Source organism: Colletotrichum lupini, chromosome 5, assembly GCF_023278565.1.
Source record: "Colletotrichum lupini chromosome 5, complete sequence".
Lineage (NCBI taxonomy): Eukaryota > Fungi > Ascomycota > Sordariomycetes > Glomerellales > Glomerellaceae > Colletotrichum > Colletotrichum lupini.
Window position 1 is genome coordinate 2,121,436 of NC_064678.1, and position 24,328 is coordinate 2,145,763.

Genomic DNA, 24,328 nt, shown 5'->3' on the forward strand with positions numbered 1-24,328 from the left:
TGTGGTTCGAAAGCTCGGACTCGACGGCACAGGCTTGAAACCATGTCTTGAATGACCGTCAGGTTTCTCTGGCTGATGTTACCTGGTAGGTCCTAGGCCGTATCTGGCGTCGCGGAGAGTTGTAGCTTAGCCTAGGAGAGCTTTCAACTCGCCTGATAGTCCTTGGCTGTTCTCTTCAGGACGGTGTCCACCAGCCGGGCGCCTTCATTTTCGTCGCCGCCGCATCGCGCTGGCGCTTCTTTCGGCATAGCATACCACGGGGCAAGGTCCGCATGGGTGACGGGGAGCCCAAGGGGGAAGTATGCACGGATGCCCATGATCCATGACCGCATAACGTTCGTCAGTCGTTCTAGTGGGCTAGAGATGGGAACAGGGTCCTTCCTCTTCCGGTCGGAATGGGAAACGATGCAAGGACACTCTTCCTCGATAGACCAGGACCGGGGCGGGGCTCTAGCTGAGAGTTCGAGCTCCTTATCCTTCAAGGTTGTGGCATGACGGGAGTCGAACTCTCTTGCTTTTTGGACAGTTCTCGCCGCGGCAATGTCAGCTTCCAGAGATGTCGAGACGATGGTGGCAGAGACGCACTCGTCATCTGACTTGGGACGATTGCGTGTGCAACTTCAGAACGCAGAGGCTCTTGCCCTCAAGGACTCGATCAACCACGCAACAGCGAGGCGAGAAAAGCTGTACGAAATCTGGTATGCAGAGTCGCAGACACAGGCGCGCCGCAAGCAATACCTGCCTATACCCATGCCCGCGGAGGCTATTTGTTGGACCCAGTGCTAGGGCCGCCCGATTGGGGTCATAGGGCAGGCGGTAGGTACTCCGTACAAGTTACAACAAATGGGCAATGGGTGTCGTTGGGAATGGAGAGAGAGCCACTCGCTGTGGACGTACACACGGAGAGAACCGCTTCCACTGCTGGCACAGGCCAAGGTGACGGGACCTTTGTGTAGGGTTCTGGCGACGGACGGTACTGCATGTCACCACACCCGGAGCCATAGAAAGGCAAGCAAGTTGAGTCCACATGACGATGTTGGCCGCCTAGTCGGGTTCTGACCGAATACATCATGAAGAGCACCCTCTCAGGCTCTCAGCCCCGGAGAAGACTAGTCGGATGCATACCATGCAAGCCCAAATGGCGAATGCCGAGGGCAATGGATTGTTACTCTGGGCGGTGCTCAACTCAACTTGTCCACGGTCGCCGCCTGCTATTCTCATGCTATAGGCCCCGCAACTCAATTGTCGACGCTATTACCTAAGTCACCTGATTCTGCCAACTGGGTGACGGTGGTCTGCCGAGCCAGGAGATGACTTTGATCACAGCTTGACAGAGAGGCCCAGTATAGAGTGGCCTGCAAAGAGTGAAGAGGTTTCCAGCCGCGAGCCCCAACCATGAGGGCTTTTGGCGGCCATGGGGATGTTGTCCTGGATCGCGGAGTCTGTCTACCCCTTGATTCATCTCTTTTCGTCTTCCTCTCCAAGTCCATAGTTGGGATGGACGAAAAAAGCAGCGAATACTGCTTGCCGCCCGAGCTCCGGTCTGGCGGGCCCCTTTTGGCTTTTGCCCGAGCATTCACATTGCCTAGATTTCCTGCTGAACGGTATCACGAAGAATCAAGGGCGCAGAGCTAAGCTCGCATGAAGCTGAGCCAAGTGGTTGTCTGGGACTGGACGGTGAGCGGTGCTCTCTGTCATCGGCTGAGTGGGCGCGTTGCACGAGCATGTTTGCATGAGCATGAGCGCAAAAGAGGGCGAGAGACCGAAAGATGGGATGAGATGGGATGGATTGAGTTGAGTTGAGTTGGGCTGGGGACGTCGTCCATGACTGGTTCGGCAGCGTCGCAAAGAGTCACCGGCACAGACGCTGGCACAGACAGGCAACGATACAGTACTCGCTGACTGGCGATTGCTTCGCCTCCATCGTGTTGACTAGCTCCCTGCCGACACCTCGCCCGCAGCGTGTCATTGGACTGGATCGGGACAAGATTAGCCCCTGCCCCTATTCTCTGACCTTTGACCTCTAAGACTCATACAGCTTCCCGGCCGGTGGTAGTGAGGTCCAGTCAAGCGAGCATCGAAAATAGAGAGGCTATACGGAGCGATAATGGAACAGCATGGCATGGCATCAGCGGCGCGACGCAGTGATGCGATGATGGGCCGGTAGCAGGGGGCAGCAAAGGTAACGAAGCCATTCCCGAAGGAGACAAGCAGCGAAAGCAGCCGCGAGAGTGAGACCAGCGGCAGAATCGCCCACCGCAGCAACAGCGACGGCGCCAGAGAGGCGAAGGTAACAGAGGCAACGGGGCCCTGTGCCAGCGCGCCCGAGGAGAAACCAGCCACACATTCAGCGGACGGCTAACTGGGAAGGGCATGGCAGAGGAACGCGCTAGAAAGTCTCCAGATGGAACATGGAGATGGTGCGGCTTGTCAACTAGTGCTGGAGAGCATGTTTCCGTCGGCGAACTTTGGGACGTGAAAGCAAAAAGCGAAGCAAAGCAGAAGCAGCAGCTTGAGGCGCAGCAAACCCAAGGGCCGTCTCCCAGTGGTCGGTTCGGTATGGAGGGGGAGTGTGTGTTGCTTGGAGAGAGAGAGGTGCGAAAGGAGGTGGGAATTCGGCATGGACACGATGCGAGCGTGTTGCGAAACCATGATTCCCACAGCTGTTCAGCCCCATTGCGGACTAGAATCATCAGCACGCAGCGTGGGGAGGAGAGAAAGTCTCGAGAGGGTGAGGTGAGAGGCCAAAGTCAGTCAGTCAGTCACTCGCTCACCAACACACGCATTTCCTCTCTGTCTCTCTCGCAGTTTCTCTTACCTTTACCCCCCTCACTCTCAGTTTCTCTCTCTCTCGCTCACTTACTCACCCACCCCTCGGCTTGGTCGGTCAATCATCTGTCTTCTCTTGGATGGACTCGACCCCACCGCTTGTTTTCACTTCTCGGTCCCTCCCACTGGTGGCCCCCAGTCACCAGTGAGTGGCCCTTTCGCCCCGGCCCCCGGCCTCTCCCTCCCTCTGCGTTAGTTCTTTTGCAAGTGAGAATCGCCGCCGCCTTTGGTTGGGGCCCAAGAAGCCGGCTCACCCACGGGAGGAGGGGCCCAAGGTTATTTTTAATTTTGGCTCGTTTTTGGGTCGACCTTTGGCGGGTGAACGGGGAGATTGGCGGTGCGATGGACAAACAGCACATTGCCCAGTACAGCACAAAACTAACATTTCGGGCGTAGTCCTGTATTTACACTCGACACTAGGATCCTACTACGGCCGTCTTTGACAGATACCGACGTTGATAGACACGGTAGACGCGGAATAGCGCCGAGGGTCTGCTCGTCCAAGGAAATCCCAGACTACCTACCTTACGGCTGGTTACCACTACCTTTGACTACGAACGACTACCGAATGCTGGGGCAAGCTGCTCGGGTCCCGTGTCAATACACGCCGGAACATCAAGACATGATGATGGCCGTTGACATCAAGCTCATCAGACATGACAAGGAATCTTTTAGTTAGCACCTATTCATCCATGCCGGCGGCGACTTCGACCCATTATCTCCTGTATTCCTGTACTCCTCTCATTCTTCTTCACCCCCATTTGGCGAGTACGTACTCATCTTCTTCCGCCCTGCCGGATTCTTTTTGTAGTCGTCCCATCCTCGATGAGAGATAACTCTTCTTTACATCTCTCATTCTCATTCTCGTTCATTCGTCTGCTCCCCCCAGTCTCTCCATGCATTAAAGTACATGCACACGCCTGCGTTGCCTTGTGTACGGTCACACACACAGCCAATCCTTACCATCTCCCTCGCCTCGATTCTTTGGCTGACCATAGCCGGGATCCCTGCTATTATTCCCCTTCCCATCTCAGAGTCCCATCTCACCCCAATCCATCCCATCCCTTCATACTGTACCTATCTTGACAGGGCATCGCGATTCACTCCCGCCCCCCTTACGGACGACAACGATACGGAGAGAAGGAAGAAGAAGAATAAGCTCCGCGACGCACCAGTCTTCACCGACACACTCCAAGCCTCTCTGTCCAACAGGCTTAACCCCAGCCGCGGACGACTGTGTCAGAATCCGCGAAAACCCTGTTTCTCGGATCCAGAACCTGTTGGATCTGTCATTACTGAGGCCACTCACTCGGTCTCTGTCACCTTTGGAAAAAGCATACGCAGTTGGAGAGAGAGCGAGGGCAATAGTGTACAAATACGCTGCGTATCCCATCGACTGCTGCAAGGCGACAGTACAATGGTCTCCAGCTTTTCTCCAAATTCTCTGAGATATGAATTTTCTGATTTGCGGATATAGTGGGAATAAATCGGAATAACGCCTGATTGGTTCTTCCCCCGCACTCGGATGTGCTGTCGCCTTGCAGCAGTCGATGGGATACTCTCACGCACCCGACACCCGCGACACCCGCATACATACACACACAAATACATAGATACATCTCGCACATCGCTGAGAGAGAGAGAGAGAGAGAGAGAGAGAGAGAAAGTTAATGACCCGGTACGTACGGATTTCACACTGCCTAGTCCCAGCAACGATCCCAGCACGGACGGCCCCTCCCCTCCACAGTCCACACATGTCCCTGTCCCATCCATTCTCTGTCTCCTCTCATAGCCCTGCACCTTGCACCCGCACCTGAGCCTGGGGTCTGCGCACCTGGACATCTCATTCACATCCACACACACTCGCACTCACACACACACCCACCCTCGCCCAGATGGAGGAGCATCAGCTGCAGCAACCTGCACAGCACAGCTGTTTTTCTCTTTGCTTTCTTTTCCTCTGCCCTTGCTCACAGGTCATGCCCCGTTATTCCCACCCGGTGGTCATGCCTTGCCCCGATTAGGCCGGGACCTGGTGTGGCACTTCTCAACCGTGTGTGCTGCCCTCTTCCTGAGCCAAAAAGCCAGACTGGACGGAGCCTGTGTGTGAGTGGTGTGCATCCATGTGTGTGAGGGTTGTGCTGTGCCTGCTGCGGCCACTGTCTCTCCTCCTCTTGGGGGACGTGAGGGCGAGGTGCCATTATTTAACTGTATCTGTCCCCGGCCCATCTACCACCGCCTTTCCTGTCTCCCCTCCTCTCAGCCTACATCAAACATCAAATCCCATCAGCCTCGTTGAGCTGCTCGCGCTGTCCTCAACCACATTCGCTTTTTCCTAACTCTACTCTTAGGAAGTCCTCGTTGACTCCTGTCATTCGCTTTCGCGTTCTTGTGTTTTTCTTCTTCCGCCAAAATCTCAAAACCGCCCTCCTCCAAACCAACCACCTCCCGCCCTCTTGTTTCAATTATTTCTCTCCCAACAAGATCCTCGGAAGAGAAACAAAACCGAACACAAAAAGGAAAGGAAAAACCTACCTCTCCAACCCGCGCTCAGTCTACCCCAGCAGCCTCAGCCTCAGCCTCGAAGCATTCATCGCCAAATACCCTGGTCTCCAGCCTCAACAACTCCTGGGACTCGCTAGCTTACAACCCCGCCTCTCCCACAACTCGGCTTGCAACCAGCAAATGCTCCATCACTGAACATCGGTCTTCTGATCAACCACACTCGCTTTTTCGGAAACAGAGGACTTGAGATATACAACGGAAATTCGGGAAACTCAGAACCCGCCCACCCACGATCGCTATCAGTATCAGGAACTGGGAACAGGAGAAGGGAAAAGAAAGGGATCAAGGACAGAAAGAGACGCAAGAGGAACCCGCCAAATCGATTATCGAGCAAAGCGGCCTTCTTTACCATTTTTCCTGTCATTTGCCTCACACCGAGCGCCTGACCAACCTGCTGCCAGTCGCTTACACATCCGTGGACGCATTTGCTCCTTTGCATCGCTTGCCCCGGTCCATCGACACTCTCGCGCAGTATTAAAGTCTAAGTCTTGAGACTAAGCCTTACGTTACTTTCCCAGTAACGATCCTCCACTCGCTATCCATACACGGTCGTCTGTCCGTGTATACTCCCATGTGCGTGTTGCGCCTGCCCATCGTTTCCCGATTCACACTGACACGCATAGTTCTTTCGTTTAGTTCATCCCCGCGCTCACAATGGCCGGTCCTGGTGGTGGTCCTCCCCGCCGCAGTCACACCAAGTCCCGCAAGGGCTGTGAGACTTGCAAACGCCGCCACATCAGATGCGATGAGAACTTTCCCCAATGGTAAGTGCTTCCTGCTCTGTTCCTGAACCGGCAACTAATACAACCCAGCCGCAACTGCACCAAGCACAAGATTCGCTGCCCCTACAACGACATGCCAATGCCCGAGGACAGGTCAACAACGCCCGACAAGCCCGGCCTCATGTGGACTCCTGAGGTCGAAGCAGAGATCTCGCAGTGGCAACAGACGGGAATGTTCCCGTTCCCCAACCTCGGCATCTACCCGGCACCGAACCCTCAGTACTTGTCTGTAGAGGATCTCAGATTGATCTATCACGTAGCATCCATCTGCAACGAGTTGGCTACTTTTGATGCCAACGGCTTCACCCTCTGGACACGCCAGATCCCCACGTAAGTAGGAATTCGCCTTTTCTACGTCAAACTGTACTGATTCAAAGTAGTATCATCAAGATCGGAGCGACGAACCCGTATGTCATGCATGCGCTTTTGGCTTTCTCGGCCACGCACATTGCCTTCCTAACCGACTGCCCCCTGGTGGGCAACATGGCGTACGAGCACCGCGGCGTTGCCCTCAAGGGTCTGCAGGAGGCTATTGGCATGTTCGACCGCGAGACGTCGGATGCCGTCTTGGCAGCCTCTCTTGTCCTGTCGTGGCAAGCCACAGATTGGTAGGCAACTGGCAGCAGCCATCCGTTATGCAGTACCGCACTAACGCACAAATTGCAGGCGAAGCTGGACCCAGCTCATGCAAGGAACCTCGTCGGTATGTCGTACACACACAGGAAGCCGCTAGGGTTTGAGAGACGATACTGACTCGCACTCTTTCAGGTCATCGAGGCCATGGACTCCTGGAAGCACGAGTCTCAATTTGGCGACTTCATCGCCGAGAGCTGCACATTCCCAACCGCTCCTGCCTCTCCCAGTCCGGATCACAAGCCGAGCCAGCCACGCAAGGAGGATATTGACGCCTTTAACCGCACCCTGAGCCAGCTCCAAAAGGTCGAGGCCCATCTCAAGCACAACAAGGAGGACACCAAGTCAATCCAGCAGTTGATCAGCTTCCTCAAGGGCGCCCGCAAGGTCAGCCCCACGCTGTCCGTCTCCCAGCAGTTTGAGCGCCTTCGTCCCCTGCGGACGTGGCTCTTCTGGCTGCCAGTCATGTACCTCAAGCAGACGGGCGGCTCGCCCAGCGCACTCACCATCATTGCCTACTACTACACGGTGGCCCTGATCATGGAGCGTCTGTTCACTGAGATTGGTGCCGCCTACTTTGGCAGTCTGTCCATTGGCCCCGTAGAGGAAATCGCCCGCCGCCTCCTGTCTATCAATATCTCGGCCAACCACGACGGCGACCTGCAGACCCCCCTGACGCTCATGGAGTTCCCCATCGACACGGTCAACGAGTTCCGCTCGAGGATGGGTTGGATCCAGCCCGCGAGAACGCCCTCGTTCCCGCAATTCAACCCTCCCAACTTCTACATGAACGAGCCAGTTCCCCTGCCTCCCGTCAGCGACTCGTATCTGCCGTATGGTCACAACCCTGCCTTCAGCTACAGTGCCGAGTCCCTGCAGATGCTCAATGCCGAGTCGGCGCCGCCCAGCAACGTCTCCCCCTTGGTGCTGTCGTCCCCGTACGTCAACTCGCAGTACCTCAACATCCCCAGCCCCAACTACGGCGGCTACAGCCCGGCATCTTCGACATTTGAGGGCTCCGTTGCCTATAGTGACAACGAGGAGTACGGCTCGTACGAGAGCTATGACATGAGCGGCGTGCCTACCCCCATCGTCGGCGGTTCCCACAACTTTGGCGTCGGGTTCGTCTCTCCCACCACCACCCAGCAGCCCCTGTGGATCTAGAAAGGCCCTGCCCCTCTTCCATGGCACCCTCGATAACCACTACGGCTCAGTACAATTGTCGCTTGGAAAGAATGCCGGATTGACCGCCGCTCAGGATGCCCACCACCCCTACCTACCCGCCACCGGAGGATTCCAACGTCCTAGCATCATCTTCGCTCAACACGTTGCCCCCATCCCCGTTCCTCCATCCCGAACTCTTCGGCATGCTACCCCTTCCCGAGTCACCAGTTCCTCGCGGCATGCCTCTCCCACGTCACCGGCACACACCATCCTCCTCCGTCTCCGTCACGGGCGACTCTCCCATGTCGGTCAGCGCACCCTTCCCACCTCGCAACCAACAGCGAGTGCCATCGACACCGACCTTCCAGTTCAACAGCGAGAAGGGCAAGGAGCGCGAGACATGAGTCTCTTCCCTCGCTCCCTGCTTCCAAATTTCCACCCCACCCTCAAGTTCTTTTCCATTACCATCGTTTGGGACCCCCTTTGATTTCGAAACATCTTTAATAATACCTGCTGCATCGACACAATACGCCAATGTACACTACACTCCTTTCGAGAGAGATCAACCGGTTGATCCGGGGCGCCAGACGCCGCCGCATCGCCACGACTATCCTTTTCAACCACCAACTATATACGACCTCAACGGCGACGCTGCCTCACATTAATCTACGACGACACTCCCTTAATTATCGAAGATGATACCCCCGATCCACCACAAAACCATAGACGTTCCCTACTCTCACCGGCATCGGATGATACCCAGTGCATCACACTCCTTTTTATGACTTGACGACGGAAGAAAAGGCATCTCGAATTATAGAGAGACGGGGGAAGAAAGAAAGATACACTCACACACTCCTTATGGATCACATCGGCACCTACAATCCAAACTTGCATAGCGATCTGTTTTCGTGTTTGATGCAAAACACACACACAACCCACACTCGGCGTTACAAAGGAGTTTACAACACACCACAGCACAAGGGAAACACTCGGATGGATGGCTCGAAACCTCCAAACTGCATTGGGCGGAGTCACAAGTTTTGCTTTTTTTTTTTTTTATCTAACTTTTTACTTTGGCCGTTGCCGCGGATAGAGAAGGCTTGCCTCTCGCCGCCAGAATTTTTTTAAACTGTACCGAGGACAAAAAGAGTTTTGGATTTAATGAGTTTTGTTACTGCTTCCTCCATCGGAGAGAAAACAGGGGATGCTTCTTGAGCGTCGGGGATTTTTTTGTAATGAGTTTTTCCATGTGGGTTTAGCTTCAGCTTGAGCTTTGCAGACTTGGCTTTGGGGTCTTTGCTGCCGCCATCTCGTTCTGCTACTGAGCAGGGGATGATAGGGCCTTTTTTCGGTGCGTGGAAGAAATATACAAACCAGTTTGACGACGCGCATTACACTTTTGGGCTTCTCCTTGCACTGTGTCACGCACACACTCTCTCTTTCCGCCCTTCTGCCTCTCTTCCCCTCCTTTGCCCATAAACCATCCTCCGATTTCATTTCATTTATGACATGTCACTAACTGGATCGAGGTAAGATCCAGGTAACCGGGAAATTGAGTGGTTTTTTTTGTTACAGCTACGTTTTCTTTTCCCTTCTTCACGAAGCAAGGCGAGAAAGAAAAAGCCCGGTAGGAGTATGTATCCGTAGGCATGTACGAAGTACTCCGTAGGGGGGGTGTGTAGTGAGTTCAAATGTGATGAGCGTGATGAGTGCGGAATGAGAGTACCGGATCGATCTTTGGTTTAAAATTATGACATGTTACGGCCGACGACGCGGGGGGTGTGTGTGGTTGGCGTGGTTGGGCTTGGGGGAGGAGCAGGAGGAGCAGGAGGAGTGGCGTAGGAGGCGAATGGTGCGAAGTGACCGGGGGAGGGGGATAGGATAGGGATATTTGCTTTTCGTGTTGGCGAGTCTAGCGTTTTTCCCATCGTTGGCGTAAAAAGTTTACATGCGGTGTAGTGTGGCAGCGTGTGTTCACCTTGCGTGCTTGCTGCAGCTGGTGTGCTTTCTTTTCTTGATTTTTTTTTTTCTATTTTCATACAGGCTAGAGCCGTCGGAACCGAACATTTTCTGTAAATTTGTCTCGTCTGCATATCTCCCTATCCCGTACTTTTTTCTCGTCTGATTTAGGAAAGTCGAATGGGGGACGTTGTCTTCCGCTTGGCCATGCATGCTTCTTTTCGGGGAGGGGTGAGGGTTTTTTTGGTTCGATCCGGATGGGATGCTCCCTTTCCCCTGCAGTCCGGCGGGCTGAATGGGGTGACCACGACCAGAATGTGAGCTTCTTTGGGTAGTAGAGGGGGATCGTCGTCAGGGTTATAGATTCCCATGCTCGTGTGGTGTTTCTCTTTCTGTACTCTGTAGTAGTAGCAGTGTCTCTGTATCCGTAGCTCTTTTTCCTTGCCAACGCTTGAGTATCTCGTTGCTTTTCCCTTCTTTCTTTGTCTCGATGAGGGGGGACGGGTTTGAGGATGGTTGGGGGACAAGGTTGGGCGTCCCGGGGTCTGATGTACTATCCTACTTTGTAATTATGTGCGGATGTGAATGGGCTAGCTGGCTACCTGTCCAGATGACTGGGTTGTTAGTCCGCTGGATGGCTGGTTGGCTGGTGGGAGAAGGCGGCGGCGGAGAACTGCATATGATCGGCCAAGAAGTGACCTGACGAAGTAAGGCGAAGCGAGGCGAGGCGAGGCCCAGCTGAAGGGGGACTAGATGGGATAGATAGCGGCGGGTATCGAAACAGGGTCAGTCGGGATTTGACGGCACGACGGCACGGGGGTGGGTTGCTGGTGGATGTGGATCATGGAGTGAAGGGGAGGTGAGTGAATGAGTGGTATACGAGGCTGGAGATTGCGGTAGGACGATAACGGTGGTGATGTCGATGCAAGACATGCAACGGCCGTATAAAGAAGGATGTGGTGATTTGACTAGGCGTGAGAACCATGCCTGCCAGGTAGCAGATAGCATCACCGATGAGGCTGGTCAGTCTCGGCTATTGAAAGGCTTGGGTCTTGGAAGCATCTCGTCTTTCTGAGATTGCTGGTCTACTATACCGTTGAGCTCGTGGGTAGCTACTTTCCAAATCCATAGAGTCCGGTCCTTGTTCTAGGGAGAGGTTCATGGGCAGATTGGTTGGCTGGCCTAGGCAGATTTTCTCCTGGCGCCAGTGCTCGCGAGATTTGGGTGGCAGGTTCGAGTTGTAGAGGACGTACCTCACTAGGCGACGACCTCATCGTTGCCCTTGTCTTCGGTCTCTTTGAGCTGTCTACGTCGGACTAGAGACTTGGTCCTGGCTGGGCATACTTTCGGGACGGAGGAGATTCCAACTTCTACACGCAACGGATGTTCGAGACAGCTCAGAGAATTTGATAAGCGAATCAATCGAGATGGATTCTATCGTTACTTAGCTCTTGGCGATCCCTCCTCGAGATAGGGGCTCTGCTAACTGGCGGATGAGAAGAAAGGAATCGCTTCAGGGGGTTGCTGACTAGCCAGAACTTTCACGTATCCATGCTCATTCCATCAACTGGGTTGGCGAGCGGGATAGACTACACACGGATTGCGTTACTGCCAAGGAGTCAAAATGATGTTCGACTTCGCGTAGTATTGCAACGAAAACCGTGACTTCCATGGCTCAGAGCATGGCGCTTCTCTCGTCCGGCGCTATTCAGCATAGAGTAACGAGCGAACGGGTCACTCCAGATCACCTCGATGGTGAACAGCAAGTCGTTTGACAGTCAAGTACTAGCTGAGGTGACCACTTCATTCGAGTCGAGTTCAGATGTATGGAAGTTGATAGCATCACTGAGTCATCACTCGTGAGGGTGACTACAAACAGCCCTCAAAGCTTTTGAGCTCACCACTGTAACCGGCCACGAGGCAAGATGCTCTGTCTCTTTTGGTGTATCATGGGTTTTCTGGAGGCTGTGGATAGAAGAAGTGACAGCTGTGTCGAGCACGCTACGCTGCGACCTTGCAGTTGATTACAGTCTCTCTTGAATGAACACCCTACCCGGCATGGTAAGTTGATATGATGGTACGTGTATCTACCTACATATTGAATACAAACAAAATCCTCGAGCTTATCGCTCAACTTATGCGTAAGCCCCGACGCGGGATGACTTGTTGATGCTGGGAAGTCTAGAACGATTGATACCGACGATCGAGCTTCCTCATCCTTCATAATCTGCGGCATTCGAAGACATGTCGAACCTTCGATATGACAAAAGTTACAGCGCCTGGCGCTGTATCTTGACGGTTGCCGATGTATTCGCTTCCGATACACTCCAGTCCGGTAGTATTTATAGACACCGAAGTCTGATTTACCTTACTAAATGCTCTTGAGAGTATGGTGAAGACATTTCGCAGCCCTAAATAACCTATGCTGAGATGGCCGAGGAGAAGAGCCGAGGAGAAGATGGACGAGACCTCACGCCTGAAGGCAAGTCTCGGCGGAGGACGAACCAGGTGACACGCTCTACCACCATATCTCACATCTCTAGGTGACGGGAGCTGTATACTCAAGGCACTAGGCCTACGTTGGGCACGAAACGAACTTCAGTTTGACGACTTTGGGGGGGGGGTCCGCATGGATGAAATTCGAATTTGCTTGTGGCGACTGGAGTCGGAGAAGATTGGAGCAAAACGAGACAAGAATTACAAGAATTGCAAGAATTGGAGTGAATACGGCTTTGAGCCTTCGCAGACACGACTTTGGAATTGTCTACAACCGTTGATTGATGCTGTAGTCCATCCCGGGGCGCGCCCTCTTACGACTCAGGAAAGGTTGCTTTTTCTTATCGTTGGCGACTTTCTAAGTTCAATATAAATCACCCGTAGCTTGAGGAATCGAAATTTTTTTCTTCATGCCTGGCCTTTAAGACTTCCATCTCGTCTTCCAGACAGCTCTGGGATCGCTCACTGCCTGATTCGGCAGCGAAGAGGGAGTCACGAAGGCTGAAGTACTCTTGTCTAGCCGGCGGGGACGTAGACAACACCCCCTTCATTGAGCTTCATATCGATAAGTACAATCGAAACTCACCCTTCCAGTGCCAATCGCCCGTCTGGGGGGTATTCAAAACCGAATACCCAAGAAGCCAACATCGAACAAAGAAGGCCCAAACCGTCTTTGGCTCTATGATCGATAAATTGCGTCAAAGTCTTGAAACATCCCGAAAAGAGTTACACCAACGCGGCATACTACTAGGAGAGACTAATGGCGCATCAAGTCATCTGTGTGCGGCGCCGAACAAAATCCCAACGATCGCAGCCTGTCTTTATATACGCCGTTCTGCCCTCCCGCCTGCAACACGAAAGCTATGCGCAGAGCCTGCGATAGGGGTCCTATCCTCGAACCAGCAGTACTCGAGCTCTCGTCAATGCCGAGTACCCATCCATCAAAGGTCGACCTCTTCGCGCAACACACAAGACCGAACGAATGCGGCATTTCATAGACAGCGCTCCTAGTCACCGACGCAGCTGCCTTCAGTGGCCGAGACCGATCACACACTACCTTTCCAACAAGAGAACTGACATCCCAAGTCACCACAATTTAACTCCCATCAAGACTGAAGATACCAAAAACTTGAATTCCGCGCGGCGCGGTGCCCCATGGGGCCAGTCGGGGGTTATAAAAACCCCCTATGCTAAAGCTATCTATCTACCCTATCTACCTATCTACGACGGTTAAAGCCCCATTTGGGTGTGTGTTTTGCATGCATCATGACGCCTTCGCTTCCCATTTCCAATACTGGCAGAGCTGTGTGTGTTTTTCCTTGCGCACGTGTTGGTGTTGTCTTTGTGCGTTCAACCTCCAACCCCTCTCCCCGAGTGTTGGTTCACTTCCAAATGTTGCTTTTGTGAAAACACATAATGAGCTCCTTCCAGCAAGCTTTGAGAGCTTGTCCAGTTCCCCAGGCGCTGCGCCCAGTTACCGAATGTTCCCAACTACCTTGACCCTTCCACCACGAGCCACAAACAAGATAGCTCGTGTACCAAAGAAAAGAAGAGCGTCTCTCGTCTCCAAGTTGCTCTGCCCATAAACACCCCGTCACATGATGCTGGCCCCGTCGGTATGCTGCGTGGAAGAAAAAGATGAAAAATAAACGATCCGTCTCGGCTGCTGCCCCCGATCACTTGTGTCGTAGGAGAAAAGTTGATTGCCAGGTGTGTTTGTATCACTTCGTAACTCCGTCGCATTCTTTCTTTCGACTTGATCTTCTCTTGCGACCCAACTACAAGCCTGTTTTGCTCTCTTGATATGTTTCTTCCTCTGCCTCTCTGTTCTGCTCTCTTTCTTCCAAAAAAGCATCGTCATTACTCATTTGTAAAGGACGCCTCGGTGGTATTTTCCTCCCCAAGTCATATCATGAAAGATCGCTCAATATTGGGCCCTTTTTCTTCGTGTTCAACGTCGTCTTCATACGCAAACGCTCAAACTGCGTCCACATGCTCTCGTCATGTAGAGTAGTACTTGCGGAGTTCTGTCTGATCCTCAGGCCGCATTTGGTTCACAAAGTCGTTGAACTGAGGAATCATTTCCCGGTACATGGTAATAACCTAGGATACGTCAGTAAATATCGCTACGTGTGGGAGGGGGGTTAGAGATGCTGACCTTCTGGAAGTGCTGGTGCAGTTCGGCCTTGATTGGGTTCCTCAAAGCAATGTCCTTGTACCTTGCAATGGCAACGAAGAGCTGGGGAAGCGCCTTCTCCATGGCCTGGGGGTTCTGTCCAACGACCAGGGTAAAGCCCTTGAAGGCAGTGGCCTTCTCTTCCAGGAACTCGACGTGCTCTATAGCCGAGAGGAAGTCCTCGGCAAAAGTTGGCAGTTGAGGGGCCAAGACTTCAGAATTGTGAATGCCGAGGCGACCGAGAGCAATGGCTGCGTTCTCGCTGACGGCGTTCTGAACACCAGGGTTCGAGACGATCTCGACCAAACGCTGCAGGAGTTCGGGGACAAAAGGTGAGATTGCACTGCTGTTGACCATGACGATCTCGCCAGCAGACCAGCATGCATTGTTAACAACGCTGAAGCCACTGTCAATCTCCTCGTCGAGAATGTTGTCGAGATCCAGCTGCTTCAGCAAGATGGGGAAAATTGAGTTCAGGTGCTTCTCAAGCTGGGGAAAGACGTATTTCGCGCAATCTCCCAGCAGAGCGTAAGCTGATTGCCGGACATCGTCCTGGGGATCCTCGAGACAGAAACCGAGAAGCTCGAAATATGTTCCCTCTGAGCCCCTGACTAGCTCCTGCTTCTTGTCCTCCTCTAGAGACTGGATAATAGCACTCAACAGGTCGAGACTGGTGACGAGAAAGTCCTTGTCTGGGGAGTCGAGTGTTGGGTTGTTGGTGGCCTGCAGACTTTGCTCGAGGTTCGTGTGGATAATGTTGACGCATCGTACGAAAATAGGCTGCGCATAAGGGGTGAAGGCAGAGCCCAGCGCCATGGCAACGTAGGAGAGACACTCTAGCAGGGGGAAGAGCTCCCGCGAATCGTCGCTGACCTTTTGGTAGCGTTCGATCAAGGCCGGCATCAGTAGGCTCATAGCGTCCGGCTGAGCAATAACGGGACCAATGTTCTCCGCCAAGGTCTGGACGCAGTCGTACAGGATGTACATGTTTCTGTCCTTGTACCGGGCAAAACACTGGACGAACTGCTGCAGAATAGGGATGCAGTAGGGCTCGAGAACCTTTCCGGACTTCTCTTCAAGGTTGGCAAAAGCGGATGCCGCAGCTTCTTGGACCTTCTTGTTCTTGTCGAGCATCTTGCGGAGGATGCCTTCCATCATGGGCTCAAAGTAGGTGACCTTTTGGTTCTGGTCGAGGTTCGCGGCCCACTGTGAGTAGCGGCCGAGCGTCCAGCAGGTAATCTGCCTGACAATGGGCTCGTCGTCTCCGAGAAGTGAGAGGAGGTAGGGGACAAGCTCCGGCAGGTGGGGAGTAACGGCGTTGATGGTTCCCTCAGCGACTGCGCCAAGAGCGAGGACAGCAGCCTCTCTGTATTGCCACTCTTCGTGCTTGAGGTTGCTCGTCAGGTACGGGAGAATCGCAGTGAAGACGGGATCGGAAAAGTCACGCGCAAAGACGTCGAGAGCAGCGGCGGAGCACTTGCGGATAGTCCAGCGTTCGTCGGGGTTCTCGTCGCCATCGTCAAGGTCGTCAATCTCGCCCTCTTCCAGATCATCGTCCATGCTAGCCAGCTTCTCGTAGGCATTTCCGTTCTGGGCGGTATCGGCTGAGGCCTCGCCACCCTTACCCCTGGCCGCCGACTTCTTGGCGAATTGAGGCTTGATGTCCTCTTCACGGTCTTCTTCTTCCTCGTCGTCTGATGCACCACCGAGAAGGGCAATATCCTCCCCACTGTAGACCATGCACTCCAGCAACACGGGGATGATCTTGTCGAGGTAGGGCGTCAGGGAGCGCCACAGGTCCTCGTGCTCGCCAACAGCCAGCCAGAATTCGGCGGCTTCGCAGGCCAGATCTTCGTCATCACTCTTCTGTTGGGTGATGATGTAGTCGACGAGGCCGGCAATGTGGGGCTGCAGCTTGTCGGGACGGGTCTCGACCAGCTGGACGAAGGCGTGGCACACCTGGCGGCGCACATCGGGGTGCTGGTCGCCAGCCAGGATGAAGAGGTGGTTGAGGAGGCTGTCGATGTTGTTGAGCATAGCCTGAGACTTGCGCGGGGTGAAGACGTTGATGGCAGTCAGGGCCTTTGCGCGGACCTTGGGCAGCTCGCTCTTAGTAGCCTCGATAAACTTGGGAAGCAAAAAGTTTAGAGGGCGTTGACCATTGTGCTCGCGCTCCAAAACCTTGACGTTGTCCTCGCAAATCTTGGCCATAGCGGACATGGCGCCCTCCTGGCCTTCGTTGGAAACCTGACCGTTCTCGTTGGAAATGAGGCTGAGCAGCTGGGGAAGCAATTCAGGCCAGCTCAAGATACCACCTCTCCTGATGATCTCGGTCGCGATGTTGCCGGCGTAGTTGCGGACTTGGGAGTTCTTGTCTTGGATACCGAGGGGAACGGCCATCTTGATGAGGGCCAAACTGTTCTCGGGGATCTGCTTGTAACTGGTGCGCACGTTGTTCTTCAGCATGATGGCGGCGGCAGAGCGCACGAGGTGGAAGTCTTGGGCTGAGCATTGTACACCCTGGGGAGGATCAGCTCTGGAGAAGAGGTAGGCGAGGTAGTTGTTGAAGTCGGGAGAGGCCTTGGCCTGCGTGAGCATCTGCGCATCAATGGCGGTTAGCAAGGGTCGCAATGGGCGAAGGGAACGAACGGTGGGCAACTCACGATCTCTGCCTGCTTCTGCGCATTCTTGTCGAATCCGCTGAGCGAGTCCTTGAGGCAAGCAGCCAGCTGGCTCAAGGACTCTGGGGTCGGCTGCCAGGCCATGACTGGCGCCTTTCTGGGGGTAGTTTGGAAAAAGAGATGTTAGACCAAAGCTGGCGACTTGTGAGGTGGTCGAGAATCGGGGGAGGATTCGAGCGACAGAGCGATGGTGTGAGGTCGATCGGTCGGGTGGTTGTCGAGCACGGCGGGAGGGTAGAGAGGGGCAGTCGTTGAAGTTGTTCGGCCAGGGCCACGGTCGGTAGTGAGGGCAGTGGGCGTTGACATTGGCGACTGGCAACACACTGACTGGCGAAATGGTGGGGTCGGCCTGTCAGCTTTTTTTCGCGATAACTATGGTGCGGCGGAGTAGCGGGTAATAGGTAAGGTACCTCTGCACGAGACCGCCTCCTAACGGTACCTTGGATATGGTATTTTGAGCGGACGGAGAAGGGCCAATGCGACTCAGGAGAAGGTACCTTGGGCAGAGGTGGGATCAGTGAAGGTCCCCGGTCCAGGAAGCACAGAGTCGCAGCGCTAGTGGTCCGTCGTAGCGCATCTGGGCCCGTACCGTGGACGGTACGCCGTAATAAGGTCAGGTAGTCGTAGCGAGGGCACGCCGCACTGTAGCTTTCATCTCAGTATCATGTTACCTTTACGCAAAGACAGCTAAGGTATCTATACAGTAAGGTAGGTGCGTTGGCCCCCAAATGGCCTGCTTTCTGTGGGCGAGATGACGGGTTTGAGGCGTCTGTTTTCCGTTCGAATGACCTGAGCAGGTGAGGCAGGCAAGGAAGGTGGTCAGGAGGGCAGATGCACATGTGCGAGTGAGAAGTACAGCAAGTACTAATTTTAGCCGTGCCGTGTCGTCTTCTCTCTCTGAGGTCTGTCCATCCCAACAGTCGTGGCGATGAATATACAAAAGTTTAATGTGCTGAGCTGTCATCTGTGTATCAGTGTCGTGTAGAAGAACATGTGTGTATCGATTGCCTGCCCTCTCCTCTCTAACCACGAGCCTCTTTCCTCGTTGTCTCCAGCAATCAGGCAGATATATATATGTCACTGTATGTACGGGTACCTGTTCACCACTCGATAACGGGAAAGCAGGCTGTGAGATTTAAGTTCACAACTTGTTCAGTGGGCATGTGAATGGGGTTGGGGTTTTGGGGCAGAAGCCATAGGAGGAGTCCGATGGGATGAATAGGTGGGAAACGTCTAAAATGGCAGGCAGTTAGAAAACCGGGAAAACGATACGGTAAGGGATGGGAACTCAAGACGGTTGCAAACGGCAAAGTAAATGTGTAAAATGGAGGGTGGCCCGTTCTGCTGGTCGGTCCTTCCGCCGATGTAGGGTGTGTGTCGGTCTCATACTCCGTCCAGTCCAGGTACTTGTGGTCCTTCCACAAGCTGCACTGCTGCCCACCATGAGGAGAAAAAATCTTGAGCTCATGGAACTGTGGACGAATGGAGTTCCGTCTTCCTCTCGCAGACTGCAGTACCTTTACCTTATGGCCCGTGCTCTTTCCTACCCCTCGTTCCTCCTGCGTCGACCAGATGGGGCAGGCACGGCAGGCTCTCCCCCACCACGCCATGTCGATAAAGTCTGTCGTTCCTGCCAGGGTTCACTTTTATCTCAGACAGCACGTGGGTCACGCTTGCTCTTGCCGTTGTGCCTCAGCGCTGGAATTCGAAAGAAAGTTTCCAACATCTTCGATTTGCCGCCTCGTAAGCACGCCAACTCTAGTCCAGCATTGGGGTCGAGTTGAAAGTCTTTAACTAGTGGATGATCTTCTCAGGGTAGAATCTGGGACAACTGACTTGGAACACGCGAAAGAAGAGACCTTGACCGACCCCTGCAACTGTCAATTAACCCCTTGAGAACGAGCACTTGCTTGAATCTTTTCTCTCTTTTTGACGTTGCCAGAAATGCGGTGGGACCCCACAAACGTCGCACAGGCCTCAGAAAACATTAATTCGTGCACACCGCAAGTGACAATATCCTCCCATAGCCATTCGTATACTGTAGACACTTCCTATTCCCTCGACAACTCTAGATCTGTTGAATCCTTAGATGGGGAAAAGGAGGCGAGGATCAAACCCCGAGGGTTCAACCTGAAGTCGCAAGGGGTATTCCGCCCCCTACCCGCCCCCCTTTCTTTGGAAGGTGGACTTTACAATGACAACTCTCTCTCTGCGTCTGGCAGGGCGGGATTCATCAACCCAAAATTCTGAGCCGCACACGTTCCCAGACTTCTTGCCTTCGCGAGTCATCACCATTAAGTCGCCGGCTCAGCGAAGGTGGTTACTTCATCACTCGAGGCCCCCCAGTTCAAGGTATTACGTGCAGATCCTGTGACCCCCGTCAGAGCGCTTCCCGTACCTCAACTCTACGGGAGTGTTCTTCTGTAAGAGAAAGAGAAAGAAGGAGGGAAGAGGTTAAACAAAAAATTTCATGAGCCGAACTTCTACCACGAAACAGGACAAAACAATCTTAAATGAGAACCATGTGGCCGAAATCAACGGACGACTACAAGCTCAGATTGCTCGGGCACGTCTTAGCCACGTTCTAGACTCGGAGAGCGACCACCTTCCAGAGATTCCAGAAGAAGGTCAAAACGTCGAACCACGAGAAGCAGCAATTGTGAGATCAGTTTTCAGAACATTCGTAGGTTCCAGAACGCCATAGTCTCCTACGTCGCATACCAAACTCCATCTAGATCACTTGCATTATTTGCACACACTGTCATAGCGGCCTCGAGCGCAGCCTCGTAAAAGAACTAGAGATGGCGGTCCTTTGTCTATGACGTTGGGTCCATCGCTGTCGTCCCCTTAACATTCGTCGCGCCGTACAAACTTCTCACCGGTTCGTGATGATGCGCTTCTCCCTCCCTCGCCTCTCCCACAGCCAGCCTGGCAACCCCGTATGCGAAGCCGAACGGCCCGAAGCCACATGTGGGACATCACCCCTCGGTCCGCTGCGTCCAGACCCCGAGCCCCCCTCGTGAGCCCGGCACGCCGCATGTCCAACATCCCCAAGCCTTTGTGTGACTGTCACCCAATCCGCTTCAGGAAGTCGCAAGCAGCGAGGGCCTCACCCCTGTTCGCTCCCGCTACCGCTCCCTCCAGAGATCGCAAGTGGCGGCCGATAAAATGCGGTAAACAAAGGGCGGGAGAATTGGAACTGTGTGACGCAAGTCTCTAGACCAGAACCCACCTTACGACAGAATATCGCTACTGAGAGTTGGGTGCGTGTGTGTTCAAGCACCGTTGACCAAGGGCTCTCCCTTGAGTCTTGCCGTGACGACGTCGACGATGGCCCGAAACGCCTCCATCTCCTCCTCCACCGAGAGGCTCATAGCCGCGCCGCCTAGGTTGATAGAGCAGCCTACGTAAACGGGCATGTTGGCCCTCTTGGCTAGCAGCTTGGCCATCCTCGTTGTGAACTCCAGCGTCGACTCCACAGAGTAAATGGCCGTTGAGATGGGCCGAGCCGGCTCAAGTCTCTTTGTTTGTGTGTCAGTGAAAAAAAAGCTTGTATTGGTAGATTTGCCATTTGCTTTGGTGGCATGTGGGAAGGAACATACGTTTGGTAGTGCGTATACGAACGAGCCAAGTGCCGCTGGCCCCGACTGTTCGTCTTGCGTCACTGAGGTCAGAAAGAGGGTTGCCACCTTGGCCTTGGTGCTGAGGTGAATGTGGATGCGGGTGTCGAGAGAGTGGGGCAGCGGAATCGAGAGCTGCGTGACGGTGCCCGTAGAAGCCATTTTGCAAGATTTTAGTGAGGTTGGATTCAGCTGGGTGAGAAATGTTGCTTAAAGTTCATCGAGTGAGGTTGGAGATGTAAACGCCATTGAGTGTGGAGTAGAGGGATTGGTGCCGAAAAGCGCATGCGCACTGTGTTTGTACTGTGATCTCCAACACCATCATGCAAAACCCTGGATATTCGGGATGTTTACTTTGCAACGCCATATTGTGTTCCTAGATGCGTTGGAAACCTTGTTTCAAATGCCTCATTACATTCGTCGTTCATGGAGAAGTAGATAAAATATGTGATCTCTAGTTATTGTGTATTGGATCAGGCCCACGATACACTGAGAGGTCGCAAGTACTCTGATCGCAATATAATCAACTTGGCATCTTCGGACTGTCACATACGACCATACCCATTGGAAAACTCGGGATCCCGTCCGCTCTCCCATAGATAAGCCAATGAGGGCCGGATTAGTAGTTGGGTCGGTGACGACCAGCGAATACCTGGTGTTGTATGTTTTTGTTTTGTTTTGGATGACCTTCTGCTATTGAAGACGGAGGTGAGAACCTAAGGGATCAGCTTGTTTCCGCTAGACGTCCGGATCTCAGTGGGGTGGCCTCTCTTTTTCTCAGGTATACATGTTTGTTGTCCCTATGTGACTCTTCTCTATGGGGTTTATGATGGCGCCTAAACGTACACATCTATAATACAAGTATCCTACAGGAGGAACGGGAAAAGGCGATCTGAACACCTGGGAAGCTCGCCCTCTCCCCCTCCATTGCTTCACCGTTGATGACTCTTCCCTTATGAGCTTGTTGGCGTTTCCTTTTCAAGCAATACCTCAGTCTCGGGGACAGATGTAGTCTCAGAAATAGCTACACCCTCATCCACGCTCTCCTCTAGCTTGGCAGCTGTTGGAGGCAGCTTTGTAAACACCGCAACAAAGCCGCCCCCGACCACTCGCGATCCGACCTTGGGCCGACAAACGATCCCCCTCGCCGCCGCACCCGTCTCGCCCCTCTCAATCGCCTTGCGAATATTCACAACCTTGACGTCCCAGTTCCGACCGCCCGTGCCGTCCTGGAACATGTCATCGCCCGACGTCGACGTCTGCAGCTCTACGACGCGGTCCTGCACCAGCGGTTGCTCCGTGTCCTTGGCCCAGACGACAAAGTCGAGGATCTGCGTGATGGACGGGAAGAAGATGACGACCTTCCCGTCGGGCTGGAGGGCCTTGACGGCCAACTCGGCGTAGTCCTGCGAGGCCGGGAGGTCGAGGATCACGTGCGAGAGGAACGCCTCGCCTCCGTTCTGAGCGAGGCGCCAGGCGAGGTACGATCGGATCGTGCAGACGTGGAAGTCGACGTCGGAGAGGTACAGGCCTCTCTTGAAGTGCCGAACGAGGCCGTGCGCCATCCGGCTCGATGTCGGGTTGACGTCCAAGGTGTGGAGGATCGCCCTGCGACTCGACAGGTGCTCCTTGTACAGCGCCGCGAGTTCCGGGTCTTCGATATCGAGGGCGTGCGGTACTGCCTTGTGTACCTCCTTCTCCCCCTCCTCCTCCGCTGTCTCATCTGACGCGACCTCCTTCCGGAGCGTGTTTCTCGCGTACGGTGCTGTACAAAGTGCGTCACGGAGGCGTGGCGGCAAGGGCGGGTTGGCACCGTGTATCGCGCGCGCGAGATGCAGCGTCAGCGCGCCCATGCCCGTGCCGGCCTCGAAGATCTCGACGGGCGGGCCGGCGTCAAAGTCCGGGTCTTCACCAGGCACGGGAAGATTCAGGTCGAGGAAGGACACAATGAGGTTGGCGTCCTGGGGGTAGATCTAACCCAAGGGTTGCCGCATGGCGCGTTTCAGTCTTTGTCGGCCAATTTGCTTGTTCCTCAATATTTCAGGTCCTGGGAAGAAGTCGTTTCATACCGGAGTCGCCACGCGCGGGGAGTTGGCGACGTATTGCCCGAGCGACGCCTCGAGGAGTCGCACATTGCGGCCGCCGCTGTCCTTGATCGAGTCGAGATAGGACTTGCCAATGATGTCGGAGGCGTTGACTTTGCTACCGTAGGAAAGCTTGATCGCCGCGTTCGTTCGGAGAGGAGGCGAGAGGTGGAATTTGGGCTCTTTGGTCCCTCGTTGGCGTAGGATTACTACATCGTGCTCTACGCAGAGGGTTAGTTGATGTACCCAGGATGGAGTGAAGATGGGGTTTGGAAGGAGGCGCACCTCTGATAGCGTGGCTGGAGCTGTAGGCGCGGCACAACGACGGTTTGGTTCGCCTGAAAAGACTCAATGGCATGCGTCTCGATAGCATGGTGATGAAGATGCTTTCCGCGATCTTCTTATTGTCGGAACGAGCTTGCAGGGGTTTTGGGAAACTCCTGTATCAAATTTGCATTGATGAATATGATTTTCTTGTCGCATAGAGTGGGGCAGATATCTATGTAGCCGTATCTTAATTCGACCTCACTCAACCTCCAGATAGCACCCAAATTATCCATCGCCTTGGTCTTACTTCACCGTGGCCACTGGTTCTGGAAATGCATGCCATTTTGGAACTCCAAATCACTGCCTTTCCCATATATAGAGAGAATATAAGATCTAACCGTCACGACATTCACGTTCGTTATCAACGTCTGACCCAAGGTCCGGATCCCCGTGGTAGAGTTCCTTCACGTTCCATCTCAGCGTTTGCAGCGTCTTATGTCCCAATTCCTCCCTCTCCCGCTTTTTCTATCAGAATCTCGGTCTGGACGGTACTAAATCTACACATTCTAGCTCTGCATCTTCACAGAAGCCGGGCAGGCGTTGACAACGGTCCAAATATCTCAGCCTCGGGAGTGCAACATCCCCTTCTTTGGTCCCACTGGCTATGTGAAGATGAGCGCTGTCATACCCAGCACAGGGAGTCAGATGTATGGTATTGTCTATCGCCAGTGCCCAGAATTGAAGTTGAAGACATGAACCAAATCATGGGCCAAACACTAACATCGAGGTGTTCGCAATGCAATCGGAGATGCCAGGGACGGTAGCTCGTTCACCTTTTAGATGTACATACTCCCTTTTCTCATGTGGCAATTCGACCCCTTCGGCCAAATCCAAGATGCCTGATGGAGATAAAGTCCTCCTATCTTTTATATAGTCAGGTTTTATCCCTGTAGCGCTCCGATTCTCTTACTTCTCATCTAACCCCTTTTTTCATCTTCACTCAATCATTCCATTCTCTTTTCTTGTCTTAACCGGTCAATACATTTACGACGCCATCTACCACTCTAAT

General features: G+C 53.7%; 9 protein-coding genes across 9 annotated transcripts; 4 read left to right on the plus strand and 5 right to left on the minus strand.

Annotated features, from left to right (window-relative positions):
- Nucleotides 1-143: 143 nt before the first annotated feature.
- On the minus strand, nucleotides 144-1,072 carry CLUP02_10020 (uncharacterized protein; the record flags this gene model as incomplete). Its single annotated transcript, XM_049288996.1, has 2 exons — nucleotides 144-592; nucleotides 898-1,072. 2 exons carry the CDS (start codon nucleotides 1,070-1,072, stop codon nucleotides 144-146), a joined length of 624 nt encoding a protein of 207 aa, XP_049146140.1.
- Nucleotides 1,073-2,373: 1,301 nt separating this feature from the next.
- CLUP02_10021 (uncharacterized protein) lies at nucleotides 2,374-3,225 on the plus strand (the record flags this gene model as incomplete). The annotated part of the gene is made up of 1 exon (XM_049288997.1): nucleotides 2,374-3,225. One exon carries the CDS (start codon nucleotides 2,374-2,376, stop codon nucleotides 3,223-3,225), a length of 852 nt encoding a protein of 283 aa, XP_049146141.1.
- A 514-nt stretch (nucleotides 3,226-3,739) lies between these two features.
- On the plus strand, nucleotides 3,740-4,306 carry CLUP02_10022 (uncharacterized protein; the record flags this gene model as incomplete). The annotated part of the gene is made up of 1 exon (XM_049288998.1): nucleotides 3,740-4,306. The coding sequence occupies one exon, from the start codon at nucleotides 3,740-3,742 to the stop codon at nucleotides 4,304-4,306; it is 567 nt and encodes a 188-aa protein (XP_049146142.1).
- Nucleotides 4,307-4,833: 527 nt separating this feature from the next.
- CLUP02_10023 (uncharacterized protein) lies at nucleotides 4,834-5,058 on the minus strand (the record flags this gene model as incomplete). The annotated part of the gene is made up of 1 exon (XM_049288999.1): nucleotides 4,834-5,058. One exon carries the CDS (start codon nucleotides 5,056-5,058, stop codon nucleotides 4,834-4,836), a length of 225 nt encoding a protein of 74 aa, XP_049146143.1.
- Nucleotides 5,059-6,048: 990 nt separating this feature from the next.
- CLUP02_10024 (uncharacterized protein) lies at nucleotides 6,049-8,377 on the plus strand (the record flags this gene model as incomplete). Its single annotated transcript, XM_049289000.1, has 6 exons — nucleotides 6,049-6,158; nucleotides 6,207-6,506; nucleotides 6,557-6,784; nucleotides 6,843-6,879; nucleotides 6,945-7,963; nucleotides 8,068-8,377. The coding sequence occupies 6 exons, from the start codon at nucleotides 6,049-6,051 to the stop codon at nucleotides 8,375-8,377; spliced, it is 2,004 nt and encodes a 667-aa protein (XP_049146144.1).
- Nucleotides 8,378-14,432: 6,055 nt separating this feature from the next.
- Nucleotides 14,433-17,594, minus strand: CLUP02_10025 (uncharacterized protein; the record flags this gene model as incomplete). The annotated part of the gene is made up of 4 exons (XM_049289001.1): nucleotides 14,433-14,534; nucleotides 14,590-17,205; nucleotides 17,271-17,385; nucleotides 17,431-17,594. 4 exons carry the CDS (start codon nucleotides 17,592-17,594, stop codon nucleotides 14,433-14,435), a joined length of 2,997 nt encoding a protein of 998 aa, XP_049146145.1.
- A 1,220-nt stretch (nucleotides 17,595-18,814) lies between these two features.
- CLUP02_10026 (uncharacterized protein) lies at nucleotides 18,815-19,072 on the plus strand (the record flags this gene model as incomplete). Its single annotated transcript, XM_049289002.1, has 1 exon — nucleotides 18,815-19,072. The coding sequence occupies one exon, from the start codon at nucleotides 18,815-18,817 to the stop codon at nucleotides 19,070-19,072; it is 258 nt and encodes an 85-aa protein (XP_049146146.1).
- A 1,491-nt stretch (nucleotides 19,073-20,563) lies between these two features.
- CLUP02_10027 (uncharacterized protein) lies at nucleotides 20,564-21,070 on the minus strand (the record flags this gene model as incomplete). The annotated part of the gene is made up of 2 exons (XM_049289003.1): nucleotides 20,564-20,809; nucleotides 20,891-21,070. 2 exons carry the CDS (start codon nucleotides 21,068-21,070, stop codon nucleotides 20,564-20,566), a joined length of 426 nt encoding a protein of 141 aa, XP_049146147.1.
- A 791-nt stretch (nucleotides 21,071-21,861) lies between these two features.
- On the minus strand, nucleotides 21,862-23,365 carry CLUP02_10028 (tRNA (Adenine-N(1)-)-methyltransferase; the record flags this gene model as incomplete). The annotated part of the gene is made up of 3 exons (XM_049289004.1): nucleotides 21,862-22,881; nucleotides 22,978-23,213; nucleotides 23,278-23,365. The coding sequence occupies 3 exons, from the start codon at nucleotides 23,363-23,365 to the stop codon at nucleotides 21,862-21,864; spliced, it is 1,344 nt and encodes a 447-aa protein (XP_049146148.1).
- Nucleotides 23,366-24,328: the final 963 nt, after the last annotated feature.